At 33.5% G+C, this 14348-nt stretch overlaps 1 protein-coding gene across 2 annotated transcripts in view; it reads left to right on the forward strand.

The window, feature by feature from the left end:
* Positions 1-14348, forward strand: part of CDK13 (cyclin dependent kinase 13) — a 111084-nt gene that overhangs the window by 34325 nt on the left and 62411 nt on the right. For both annotated transcript variants that reach the window (XM_060157352.1, XM_060157353.1), the window contains exons 3-5: positions 1703-1873; positions 3263-3402; positions 5741-5911. In XM_060157352.1, coding sequence (XP_060013335.1) covers positions 1703-1873; positions 3263-3402; positions 5741-5911 — 482 coding nt within the window. The remainder of the gene's footprint in view (positions 1-1702; positions 1874-3262; positions 3403-5740; positions 5912-14348) is intronic.

Here is a 14348-nt window from a genome sequence, read left to right on the forward strand (position 1 = left end):
TATCTCATTTCTCTTAAGTCTGGGAGCCTTGCTGAATTTGGTAGTTCATATAATGATATATTTGAATATAGGCAGTCTTTTAAATGTTAAATTATAAGTAAAATTAAGACTTCTAGTCTCCCCTCCCCCCCATTGATTTGAATTTTTGGACAAATGCAAATTTTGGACTGAGGTCTAATTACAAGTTAGAGACTACAGTTCTCTAAATAAATTATTTTAAATAGAATTATTTTCAGACAGAGTTCAAGTGGTACCTTTTCTAGAAAGAAGCTTTTACTGTCTTTCAGTCCTGAGTTAGCTACCCTTTAGTACCATATTACTCTGGAAATTAGTCTGTACAGTACTTTATCCTGCTGCTTTCTGATGCCTCCAAAAGACTGTAACCTCCTTTCTGAGAGGAACTGTATGTATCTTAATGTATTTGTGAATTGTTTTGTTGTTAAACTATAGTGCCTATGTAATACCTAGCACATAGACGTGTATAATGAATATTTGTTGAATGGAGGGACATGAAAATTGAAAAGTGGGCTATATGACACCATTACTATAAAAATACAACTGCAATCCAATTTCCTTTTGAGCTTGTTTTCCCTATTAAAGATTACTTTCTAGTAACATGGGGTTGTGAAGGAAAGTCACAATTTTATTGATAAATAGTTTTTATCAGATGGTATTAAAAGACCGTATATTGTACAATAATATTAAAGTCCAACATGAGTAGGAGAAGTTATAATTAAAATGAAATGATTTATATTGTTAACATCATTAGTAGTTTCTGACCACAGTAGTGTAGTTTCACTAAAGTTTTTAATTCTGGGACTCATAACTGCTATGAAAGTATGTGAAGTCCAAATTTTATTATCATTGTAATATTCTCTTTCAACATGTTATATTGTTAAACAGATTTTGTAGTGTCTGAGAGGTTTAAAATAATCAATTACCAGGTTAAGATACAGTTAAAAAAATCAGAGGTCTTAATACATTCAAAAAAGTATAAAACTAACTGAGCTTAATTTTCACCTGTAATTCTGATAAGCTAGAGCCTTAAAAAATTTTTTAAAGAATCATTGTCCAATTCAGGAAAAATTAATTCTGAAAAGGGATGAAGCTAAATTTGTTCTTTGTAGTTATTTAAATGGGCCAGATAAATAATAGCATGTGGTTTATTTATTTCTTAAAACAAAATAGCTTTTTGTCTGTCTACCAGAATCAAACCAAATGCTATTATAAAACTAATGAATTTTCCCATAAAGCATGACTAGTTGACTTTCAGTTTTAATTTACAGTTTTATAGTAATTCTATATCTTTTTAAAAAATAGCCTATTTTTTAGAACAGTTTTAGATTTACAAAAAAGTTATAATGATATTACAGAGGGTTCCCATATACCCTCCACTCAGTTTCTTCATTATTAACATCTAGCATTATTAGTATGGTACATTTGTTACAATTAATGAACCAATATTGATACATTATTAGTAACTAAAGTCCATACTTTGTTCAGATTTCCTTAGTTTTTATCTAATTCTGTATCATTTTTGCCCCCAAATTTTATATTTTTGCAGTTGAATATAGTATATTATTTTAGCTGGAAAGTAAAGAAACTCGGTTTAGCCTTTGCCATTGTGTGCTATATAAATGCATTTTTATTTCTCAATGAAATAAATTTTTGTGTTTTATTTGTCTGACTCCTTTCTTTTTAGCTTACGAGGAAATATTTCAGTAAAAGCAGTTAAAAAAGAAGTAGAAAAGAAACTACGATGTTTACTTGCTGATTTACCACTGCCCCCTGAGCTACCAGGAGGAGATGATCTCTCAAAGAGTCCAGAGGAAAAGAAAACAGCAACACAGTTACATAGTAAAAGGAGGCCTAAGTATGTGCTTGCTTTCTACCTGCTCTTAAATTGGCCAGAGATGATTCTGGATCATCATAAAATTATAAAGTCCAAAATTAAGATTTAAAATAATAAAAAGTGTATTCTTTCAACTTAAGTATATGAATAACTTTTATTGGAGCTTTGAAAAAAGTTTTTTTTCCTAATTGCCTGAGTACTTATTCAAAATGACTCATAATACCAAATTAAATTTTCCCTCTCAGTTTGTAATGTATTAATTTCTTGGGATATTATATATGTTGAAGAAAATTTCTATAATTAAGATATTTAAAAAACAAATATTGAAATTGGGCAAGGTGGAAATCAGCATTCAGTGAGCCCAGACAAAATTAGTAATGGGCAAGCTGCTATGTTTTCCTTTGCTTTTATTTGCTCCCATAACTAAATGCATTCTTGATTTTGCAAGAGGTGGAGTGGAGGAAGGTTTGAAATCTGTATCCTAAATTAGCTTCAAGTAAGTGCCTAGAGATAACTCTTTCCCTTGAAACCTGTTCATCAGTTAAGGGCAGAGGGAGAATGATGATTCCTTTTTTTATTTCTGCTTAACCAAGGGAAAGTGTAAGTAAGACTTTGAGTTAGATCTGATTTTAGAATTGCTGTTTCAGGTAGTGTCTAGTATAAGAATATGAGGTGATTTTCTAGTGTGGAGTAGAAAGCTAGAAAACTTTAAAAAGAGTCTCTCCTTGAGTATTGTAGCTTTATTCCTTTACTTAAATTCTCTTACCTGCCCGAATATTAAGATACTACAAAATTACATTCTTTTTGAAGAATATCAAATATTTGTTATATATAATACATACTTAAAGTGTAGATTCCTAAGGGTTGATAATATTAATATTTTTATACTCTCTTAGACTGAAAATCTTTCTGGTGCTTCCATTTTTAAGATAATTTTATCTAGCCATGAGTCTAAATTTGTCAGTACGCTTTATGGTTAGATTTTTGGTAATGTTCATTATTAATCTTCTGGTTTTTGAAAGCAGATAAATTATACACATTGTCAGTGAATGAAAAAATACTCTGGAGGTTGTTTAGAGAACTTTGAATCTTTGAACCGGTGTTGGTTTTGTCCCCTCACTGAAAAATTATATTGTATTTCTGAAAGTCCTTCATACAAACTTCATTACTTCTCTTTCCCACTTTAAGTGTTAGTCTACAGAAGGAGAGTCAGTATGGAGAAATACCTTGACTTTCAAGATAATTTGTAATACCACCTCACGGTGTTGCCTGTCTTAGATGATCACAAGTATGCAAGGGTGAGGGGAAATAAATGGTTTAAGATTGGGTATGGAGGGTGGATATTGAGTATTAAACAGTTTATTCACTTTGCTTGATTGTATATAAAAACTTCAGAACTATATTTGATAGAATATGTGGGCCTCGCTATGGTGAAATCAAAGAAAAAGACATTGACTGGGGAAAACGCTGCGTGGATAAATTTGATATCATCGGAATTATTGGAGAAGGTACCTATGGACAAGTTTACAAGGCCAGGGATAAAGACACTGGTAAGAATGCCAAATGCTTTGGATCTTTGGGCCTATGGAATGTGCTTAATTCATGTTTCTCTTCTAATGTATAACTTGAGGAATTTTCAGAAAAAAAAAGTTAAATTTGAATTTATCATGGTATTGTTTCATCTTGTTTTTTGTTTCATTTTATGTATGCACTTATGTAAGATATGAGTACATGTAATGGGGTGTATATACATACATGGTTTTTTGTTTTGTTTTTTTTTTTGGCTGCATTGGGATCTTCGTTGCGGCATATGGGATCTTTCATTGTGGCGCGTGGGCTCTTTGTTGCGGCATGCAGGCTTGTCTCTGGTTGTGGCGCGCAGGCTCCAGAGCGTGTGAGCTCAGTAGTTGCGGCACACGGGCTCTCTAGTTGTAGTGTGCGGGCTCCAGAGCACACAGGCTCAGTAGTTGGGGCATGCCGGCTCAGTTGCCCCATGGCATGTGGGATCTTAGTTCCCCAATTGGAAGACCGATTCTCCTCCTTTTTTTTTGTATTTAATAAATTTATTTATTTATTTATTTATTTAATTTATTTATTTTTGGCTGCATTGGGTCTTGGTTGCTGCGCGCGGGCTTTCTCTAGTTGCAACGAGAAGGGCTACTCTTCGTTGTGGTGCGCGGGCTTCTCATTGCGGTGGCTTCTCTTGTTGCGGAGCATGGGCTGTAGGCGCGCAGGCTTCAGGAGTCGTGGCTCGCGGGTCCTAGAGCGCAGGCTCAGTAGTTGTGGTGCATGGACTTAGTTGCTCCGTGGCATGTGGCATCTTCCCAGAGCAGGGCTCGAACCCATGTCCCCTGCATTGGCAGGGGGATTCTTAACCACTGTGCCACCAGGGAAGCCCCGGAAGGCTGATTCTTAACCACTGGGCCACCAGGGAAGTCCCCTGAGAGAAAGTTTTAAAAGGCCTTGGGGCAGAGGAAAAAGTAACTGTGTTAGACGCCATGTATTTTACTAATAAATGGTGCTTAGAGTCAGTGTTTAATCTTTATTTATAATTTCTTGTTGAAGTAAACCAATAGATAAAATAGCATAGGTGTTTGAGGGCACTTAGTATAAGCGAGGCTACCTTATGCATAGAAACTCTGAAGGCAGTTATAGCATGCAGCAGTAAAGTAATATTTATCATGATGATTTTGCATTATCAAAAGAGATTAAATTATAAAACAAGGAATCATACATTTTAGATTTCTATTAAAAAATCAAGTAATTTTTAATGATTAAAAGGAAAAACGTCCTTCCTTTGGAAAATTTGTAAGTACAGAATTCCTTCTTTTTCCCCTACAAAGAAGTGGAATGAACAAACTTCTGTTACAGTGAATTTTTTCTTATAATAGGATTTGTGTGTGTTTCAATATTTAGATTATCTGATACAAAACTCACTCATATGTAAATTATGAGGCCATTTAGTGTTGTGGGAAGAGCACATAGTTTTGAGAGAGCTAAACCAGATTTTGAATCCCAGTTTTACTACTGGGTAACTGGGCATCTTTGGACAGGAATAGATCTGGGCATATTTTCTTATCTGCACAATGTCCAGAGTTTTCTCATCTGTTCAGAGAGATTTTATGCATGTATAAGCATATTAGGTATATTTAGCCTCCCCTCTTCACTTTTTAAAAAATGGCAGTGTAATATATCTACTCTTTGTTATCTAGCTTTTTTCATTTAATATATCTTAGTGTAAAATAACAGTGCATATAGACCTACTTTATCCTTTTTAACAGTTGTATAATATTCCGTAGTTTGATAAATATCCCTTAATTTATTTAACCAGAGACTTTTTGAACCATAAATATTATAATTTGGTATATTGGAAACTAAAATATATTTTGTGGTTTGTAATTTCAAGAGGTAGGAACTGAAATTATGAATTAAAATAAAAATTTAGGGAATTCCCTGCTGGTCCAGTGGTTAGTACTCCACGCTTGTATTGCAGGGCGTGTATTTTATTATTTATTTATTTATGTTATTTATTTATTTATTATTTAAATAATTTTTTATTTAAATAAAAGTTATTTTATCAATAACTTTGATATAATATCAATATCAAATGTTTTAATAATAATATTGATAATAATAATAATTGATAATATCAATATCAAGTTATTTTATCAATAACTTTGATATAATATCAATACCAAGTGTTATTTATTTATTTATTTATTATTATTTATTTATTTATGATCCGTGGTCAGGGAACTAAGATTCCCACAAACTACCTGGTGCAGCTGAAAAGAAAAAATAAAAATAATATTAAAAAATAAAATAAAAATTTTAAATGTTACTTAGTTTTGTCAGCTGGTAACCTGATTTTATTTACTTTTCTAATAGGAGAAATGGTAGCCTTAAAAAAAGTACGCCTGGATAATGAAAAGGAAGGCTTTCCCATTACAGCAATTCGAGAAATTAAAATTCTCCGGCAGCTTACCCACCAGAGTATTATCAATATGAAGGAAATAGTGACCGATAAAGAAGATGCTTTGGATTTTAAGAAGGATAAAGGTATGTGTGCATATTTACATAACCAATTCTGTGTATTCATGATTTTGCTAACTTATAGATTTTGATATTGACCATTTGAGGATTTATTAGGTACATTAAAAATATTGCCTTAATATCAAACTCTATTAAAAATTTTTTTAAATTTATTTTATTAAACTATAGTTGATTTACAATATTGTATTAATTTCTGCTGTACAGCGAAGTGATTCAGTTTTACGTATATATATTCTTTTTCATATTCTTTTCCATTATGGTTTATCACAGGATATTGAATATAGTTCCCTGTGCTATAAAGTAGGACCTTGTTGTTTATCCATTATATTTGTAATAGTTTGCATCTGCTAATCCCAAATTCCCAATCCATCCCTCGCTCCGCCTTCCATCCTCCTAGGTAACATCATACTTATTGGTATTACAGATGAAATATTCACTAGCAATATTTTTTTGGGGGGGCCTCAATATATAATTTTTAGTCTTTATTTTTTAGTGATTGAGAAGCAGTTTATAGTAGTATTAGAATATATTTACCTTACATTTTTAATGTTATAATGTCTCAACATACAAGGAAACTTTGTGGTAGGCATATGTATTATTTCTAAAAGTAGGGCGGCAAAAATGTTAACCTGAAATTGCTTTTGATAATCTATAGTGGTATATTGTTGGCTTTTAGCAAAAAAAAGCTGAAAAGAAATTAGTGTGCTTTTTAAAGTAGCTAACATAGGGTATTTGATGGGTGAAAGAAATGCTCTACCTCCAGCAGGTTTTAGATCTTTAGAGTAAGATTTTGGAACTAAGGTTGACTCCCTTATAGTCAGTGGTTTTCAAAGAGCAGAATTCTTTTTGAAACTAAATCTAACATAAAACAGATTAAAAAGTAGGTATGTTCTGATTGAACATGGTACTTAGCCTCCTCCCATCCCCAGCTATACACATCCACCATCTTATTCTTCTGGGGAATACAGTAGAAAAATGATTGTTGTTATGTATGGTAACCATTTTTTATGAAGGAACCTCTGTTTGAAAGTATTCTGTATGCCCTATGGAGATCATCAGAATCATCTTTTTAATTGATATAACTTCCATTAGTTTTTTTCCCACAATAAAGCCCATATTTCTTAGTCTGACTTTGAACTGGGTTTGTCTTTTTCATGTTATTTTTCACTACTTCTTATTGTGTAGTAGAAAGGTTACCTGTTTGACTTGGGTTAGAATGTCTGGGGTTAGACTTAGCTTTTCAGCAAGGCCTTTAGCCCTTCTGAGCCTGTTATTTCTTTACCCATTAAAGGGAAACATTATTTCTCTTACTGTGTAGTGAGAATTAAATTAAGATTTTATGCATGAGGGTGGTGTGCAAATACTGTTTTTCATTAATCTTGTTCTATAGCCAAATTAATATAGTTGCTTTTCCTCCACATACCCTGGACCTCTGTTTTCGTGATCTGTGTGATCATATCCCTGTTTATTTCTCCAACCTCAACCCCAATCCAGTTTTTCTCATTGCTCACCAAACTCCATTCATATCGCTCGTTTGAGTCATCAGATATGCCAGTGCACTTCTCTGCCCTGAAGCCTTTCTTTACACTGGGCATACACCTCTCCAGCCCCAACACACACACACACACACGCACGCACGCACGCACGCACGCGTGCGCACGATTTAAAAGGCAAATTTCTCGTTCTCTAGCTCTCTGCCTGAATGTTGCTTTATTCATGAGTGAGGTCTTACCTGACCAATCTTCCCACTTTCCACCACAGTGGCCTTAAGAAAACATGGTTAAGTGGTTTCACCATGGGTATATTTTTGTGCAGAAACCTATAGATGCTGAAGGAGCTTCCTCTGAAATAATCGAGGGAATGCAGGCGAGACAGACAAACTAATTCTAAATTTTTTTCCTAATGTTTTCATCTTCAAGCAGTTGCATTTCTTTTTACTCTCTTTGAGGGAATCTTTGAACTATTTTGTCTGTTTCTCAGTCTTTTTATTGTTAGTGTGAGGTATAAGAAAACATTTCCTATACCTCTAGGTCTTTAGTTTCTGCGTGGGATGCAGTTACTTGTATTAATTTCAGTAGTCTTGTGTTCATACTTCCCTGTTCATAAGGTCTTTGAACTAGACTGTTAATTATTTTGCAACAGAAGCTTTGCTTTGTTATTTTCTTCTTTCCACTGAGGATTATGAATTTACAGAAAAATGATTTCTGAATGAATGTAATAATATTCAATGAAAAATTTTAATGCAGTTTATAATTCTCTGGGTAGAGGACACTTTTTGTTTGGCAGTTATATGCAGTATAAAGTAAAATGTTAGTCATTGATCTCCATATCAAAATGTAAATATTTAGTACTCAGATGAAAAACAAACACTGAAATAATGGTATCACTACAACAAAATAGTATTTTGGTACTTAAAATTAACATAATATCCTGGGTAACGAAAACCAGTATTAAAATTACTTGTACAAATTAAGTTCGCTGTAATGCTCTCAATACTAGTGTTTGTTTAATGAGGGAATTTGAGTAATCTTTTAATTTGGAATTTTTCTAAATATCAATAAAAGTTTTCTATAGTAATGCTTATGGTAGAGTGTCATTATATGGTTGAGGGAAGCAGTCTTAAATGTCACTTTCTCTGTAGTCTCTTGATTCTCACATGGTGCTCCCCTATGCTTGCATTCCATGTTATACACAGTTCTATAACGATATTTTCTATTTCAACTTAGTCATTATGTTTTCATCTCTTATTTCTATTGAAGTGCCTGCCTGAGGACAGAGACTGAGTTTTATTCTACTTTGTGTTCATAGTGTGCAGCACACAGTAGGTTATCATTAAATTTTGAATAAATGAATGAATGAAATACAAAGCTGAGAATGTTCTGTGGAGTAGATAGAAAGTTAAAGATGGGTGCTATTTGGATAAGTAGGGAGGAGGCCATTCTAATTCATAATTGTCATAACGTGTTTTATGAGGCAATGAAAAATTGGCATATCCCCTAAAAAAAAAGTCTTGCTTCAAAATTATCTTCCCTGCCTCATTTTCTTAAAAATCTGAATTCATTCCCATAATATAGAACTGCTAATATTTTGTGGGTTTTGTGATGAGAGCATCGTTGATCGATTTGTTCGTTCTTTCCGTACATGTTTATTGTGCCGGTTCTAGACTTGGGCTGGCCAATACAGGAGCCACTAGGCAATATGTTTATTTAGATTTAAATTAATTAAAATTAAATAAAATTAAAAGTTCAGTTCCTTAGTTGCATTAGCCACATTTCAGGAGCTCTGTAGTTATACATTACTACTGACTGCATTTTGGATAGTGCAGCTGGAACGTTTTCATCAAATCAGCAAGTTCTAATAAATAGTGCTTGAGATACACAAGGTAAAAAAAAAAATCTGGTCCCCGACTCAACCGAGTTTCTGGGAACCAGGTGGATCAGTAGTTGCTAGAACTAAACCAGACTAATATATGAATGACAGGCTTTTTTCTGCCCAGAAGTTTTCCCTTATTGTTAACTCTGTTAATCTGTAATTGCCAGGATTTCAGTTGTAGGTGTTGAGTTTCAAAAAAAAGAGAAAAAATTTAATGCAGGCTGTGGGATCTACCAAATAAGCAAGAGAACTTTGTTAAGGAGTCTGTACCTACCAACTGTGTACTGTGTCTTCTTTTTTTTTTTTCCTACCTTAAAAAAGAAATGAACTTGCAGGTTATTTTATTAAAGATAAAATTTTCCTGTGATGGTGGGGCCTCCAGCAGCATGTTGAGGCAGGATGGAAAGTCACTTGTAAGTTTAAATTTTTTGTATACTGGGGGCTGCCTATATTATGTTATTCATTTTGTCATGTAAAAGATAAAACTTAGTCTCAGTTGTACAATTTATTTGTATCTGATATTTTATGTGAAGTTTCCAGTTAAGGCTCTAGGCCAGGGATGCATAGTTTTAAGATCCTATACCCTCTTTTTGTGCAGTAGTACTATTATTTAGAATTAGTAACTTTTTTTGAGTGGGGCAGGGAAGGAGAAAGAATGTTAGACTTTCTTTTCTTGATTATAAAAGTGATGTTTATTGTTATAAATTTGGAAAATAAAATGACCCAGATATTATCACTATTAAAATTTTCTATATTTTTCCTAATGTGTCTTCTCTCATATTTATGATTATTTATTCCCAAGCTGAGGTTCTGCTTCTTTCATTAATAACATGCTTTTTTATTGGAATAATATGTCACTTGGATGGACCATATTTCATTCCTCCATTGTTGCATATTTAGGTTCTTTCAGGCATTTCAACTACTGTTTTCTATATTGAAGTGTTATACTGGGAAATTCTAGCAGTGATTTGTAGCTATTCGTATACCTTTAACCAGACAAGGGACTTTATCTGCTAGAAAAAGTCCTAACCAATTCTGAATTATAGGTTTGGTGAGAAATGAAGTAGTGAGTGAAGTAGTGAGCGATAAAGGTCTTGTATAATGAGCATATATAATCCTAGCAGTCAGTGAGTCCATAGACATTGGAACCAGATTTCCTTCCTAGAATATGTCCTTCTGCATAAAACTTTTATTCACATCTGATTATTCCCTTAAATTGATTATAGAAATGGGATTATTAGGTCAAAGGATTTGAACTTTGCAATTTCTTAACACATATTACCAAGTTGTTTTCTAGAAGGGATGCGCCGGTTTACACTCTCAAATGTAGAGCAGGAATAGAACAGTCTAGGAATAGAAGGGAACTGCCTCAACTTGTTAAAGGGTCACTATGAAAAATAAGGATGTCCGCTTTTGCCACTTCTGTTCAACATTGCCAGGGAAATAAGGTAAGAAAATGAAATAAAAGGTAACCAATTGGAAAGGAAGAAGTAAAACTATCTCTAATCAGTTTGTGTGTGTGTCTGTGTGTGTGTACACATACACACAATATAGAAAATTCTATGTAATCCACTAAAAAACTCTTAGAACTAATAAATGAGTTCAGCAAGGTGGCAGGATACAAAATCAATATACATAAATCTGTTGTAGTTCTGTACACTAGCAGTGAACAATCTAAAGTGAAATTAAGAAGACTTTAATTTATAATAGCATTAAAAAGAATAAAATATCTAGGAGTAAATTGACAAAAGAAGTGTAAGGCTTTGTACCTTGAAAGCTACAAAATATCATTGAAAAAAAATTAAAGAAAACCTCAATAAATGGAAAGACATTACAGGTTCATGGATCAGATGCATACTATTCCCCAAATTGATCTACATATTCAATGCAGTCTCTCACAGAATCCCAGCTAGCTTCTTTTCAGAAACTGACAAGCTGATCTTAAGATTCATATGAAAATTCAAGAGGTAAAATTGTCAAAAAAATTTAGAAAAACAAAATTGGAGGACTCACACATAGTGATCTCAAATCTTACTACAAAACTAGAATGATCAAGACTGTGTGGTACTGGCTTTAGGAAAACATTTAGATCAGTGGAATAGAATTGAGGGCTTAGAAACCAACCCTTATATTTATGGTCAGTTTATTTTTGATGAAGATACCAGCACAAGTCAGTGGAAAAGAACAGGCTTTTCAACAGTCAATGCTGGGTCAAGTGGATATACACATGCAAAAGAATGAAATTGGATCCCTTTCTCACATACACAGTAATTAACTAAAATGGATCAACGATCTAAATATAAGAGCTAAAATCACAAAACTCCTAGAAGAAAATGTAGGAGTAAATTTTCATGATGTTGGATTAGCCAAAGCCTTCTTTTTTTTTCTTCTTTTTGAAAATATTTATTTATTAATTTTATTATTTATTTGGCTGCGCCGGGTCTTAGTTGTGGCATGTGGGATCTTCTAGTTGCGACATGTGGGCTCTTAGTTGTGGCATGCGGGATCTAGTTCCCTGACCAAGGATTGAACTCAGGCCCCCTATATTGGGAGTGTGGTGTCTTAACCACAGGACCACCAGGGAAGTCCCTCCAAAGCCTTCTTAGTTATGACAAAAAAAGCAGAAACTATAGGAAAAAAATAGATACATTGGACTTCATCAAAATTTAAAACTTTTGTGTTTTGGTGGACACCGTTGGGAAAGTGAAAAGACAACTCAGAATGGGAGAAAATATTTATAAATCATGTATCTAAGGGGCTTGTCTCTATAATATATGAAGAACTCTTACAACTATATAATAAAAAAGATAGCCTGTTTAAGAAGTAAGCAAAGGATCTCAAAAGACATTTTTCCAAGGAAGATATACAAATGGCCAATAAGCATATGAAAAGATGTTCAGTATCATAGTCATTAGGGAAATGCAGATCAAAACCGCAATGAGATACCATCTTATACACACTGTCAGATGGCCATAATAAAAAGGAGAAGTATTAACAAGTGTTGGGGAAGATGTGGAGAGATTGGAAGACTCATACATTACTGGTGAGATTGTAAAAAATGGTACAGCTACTTTGGAAAACAGCCTGACATTTCCTCAAAATGTTATGTGTAGATACCATGCGACCTAAAACTTCTACTCTTAAGGATATATCCAAGAGAAATAGAAACATGTCCACACAAAAACTTGATACCAATGTTCATAGCAGGATAATTCACAGTAGTCCCAAAGTGTAAACAACCCAAATGTCAATCAGTTGATGAATAGATAAACAAAATCTGGTATATTCATACAGTTGAATATTATTCTGCCACTAAAAGGATTGAAGTACTTACACCAACAAATTGGATAACTTAGATGAACTGGACACATTTGTAAAGACACACAACCTACCAAGAATCATGTAGAAATAGAAAATCTGAACAGACCAGTAAAGGGATGACTCTGTAATAAAAAATCTCCAACAAAAAAAAGCCCAGTACCAGATGGTCTTACTGGTGAATTCTACCAAACTTTTAATGAAGAATTAACACCAGTCCTCTCCAGACTATTCCAAAACACTTCAAACTCATTCTGTAAGGCCAGCATTACTCTGGTACCAAACCTAGGCAAAGACTACAAGACAAGAAATCTATAGACCAATAATTTTTCTGATGACTATTCAGCAGACTAAATTCAGCAGTGTATTAAAAGGATTATACATTATGACCAAGTGAGATTTATTCCTGGAATGCAAAGATGATTCAATATATGAAAATCAATCAGTGTAATACACTACTTTATTACAGTGAAGGGGGAAAATCTACATGATGATCTCAGTAGAGCATTTGACAAAGTTTAACACACTTTCATGATAAAAACACTCAACAAACTGGGAATAGAAGGAAACTGCATCAACATATTAAAGGCCATATATGAAAAGTCCACAGCTAATAACATCATACTCAGTGGTGAAAGACTAATAAAGTCAGGTAGAAGACAAGGATATAGTTTTCCCAAGCTATCCGAAAGTAGAGTGTTCTTGTGAAACCCTTTGTAAGCTCAAATGGCATAAAGGGAAGAAGCAATTACCTTAGGACATATCTTGCTAATGGAATCACAAAATAAATTGAAATAAAGCACAGGTGCTCACAGACACAGTTCAAAGTTATGATGGCTTGATGCTGAGTGTAGTTGCCAGGGAGGGGGCTTGGTAGTGCCACTCTCACTGCTTAGGGTACATGCTGCCTCTATAACAGCTCACTGCAAAATCAACACTGAATGCTATTTTTGCTTTTTACCTTTCTTTTGTAAAAGCAAAATTCCTCTGATTTCTTTTGATTAGCGAAAACAGATACTGATGTAGGTCTGTCATAAAAGCAAAGTGGCATAAAGCAGACTTTCCAGAAATGGGGGATACCTGTACCTGCTTTTGTTGCTTCTGTTCACAATAGTGCTGGAAGTCCTACTCAGAGCAAATAAGCAAGACAAAGAATAGATGCCCAGATTAGAAAGGAAGAAATAAAATTACGTCTGTTCATAGACGGAATGGTCTTATGCGTAAAAAACCCTAAAGATTTCACATACACACACACAAAGTTAGAATTAATAAATGAATTCAGCAAAGTAGCAGGAAACAAAATTAACATGCAAAAATCAGTTGCGTTTCTATACTCTTAACAGTGAAAAATCTGAATAAGAAATGAAGAAAACTTCCATTTACAATAGCATCAAAAATAATAAAATACTTTGGAATAAGTTAATCAAGGAAATGAAAGTATTGTACACTGAAAATTACAAAACAAGAAGTTAAGGATGACACCAATAAATTACAGATATTTGTGTTTATGGATTAGAAGACTTAATAGTGTTAAGATATCACTACTACTCAAAGTGATCTACAGATTCAGTGCAACTCTTATGAAAATTCCAACATTGGTTTTTGCAGAAAAAGGTTTATTTGCTTTATGTAATTTTAAAAGTATGTAAAATATCGAACATATACATAAATTTAAACATGGTATAATGAAATAACATTCCATGTACCCACTGCCCACCTTTAACAATTATCAACTCATGGCCAATCTTGTTTA

This window comes from Lagenorhynchus albirostris, chromosome 8, assembly GCF_949774975.1.
Source record: "Lagenorhynchus albirostris chromosome 8, mLagAlb1.1, whole genome shotgun sequence".
NCBI lineage: Eukaryota > Metazoa > Chordata > Mammalia > Artiodactyla > Delphinidae > Lagenorhynchus > Lagenorhynchus albirostris.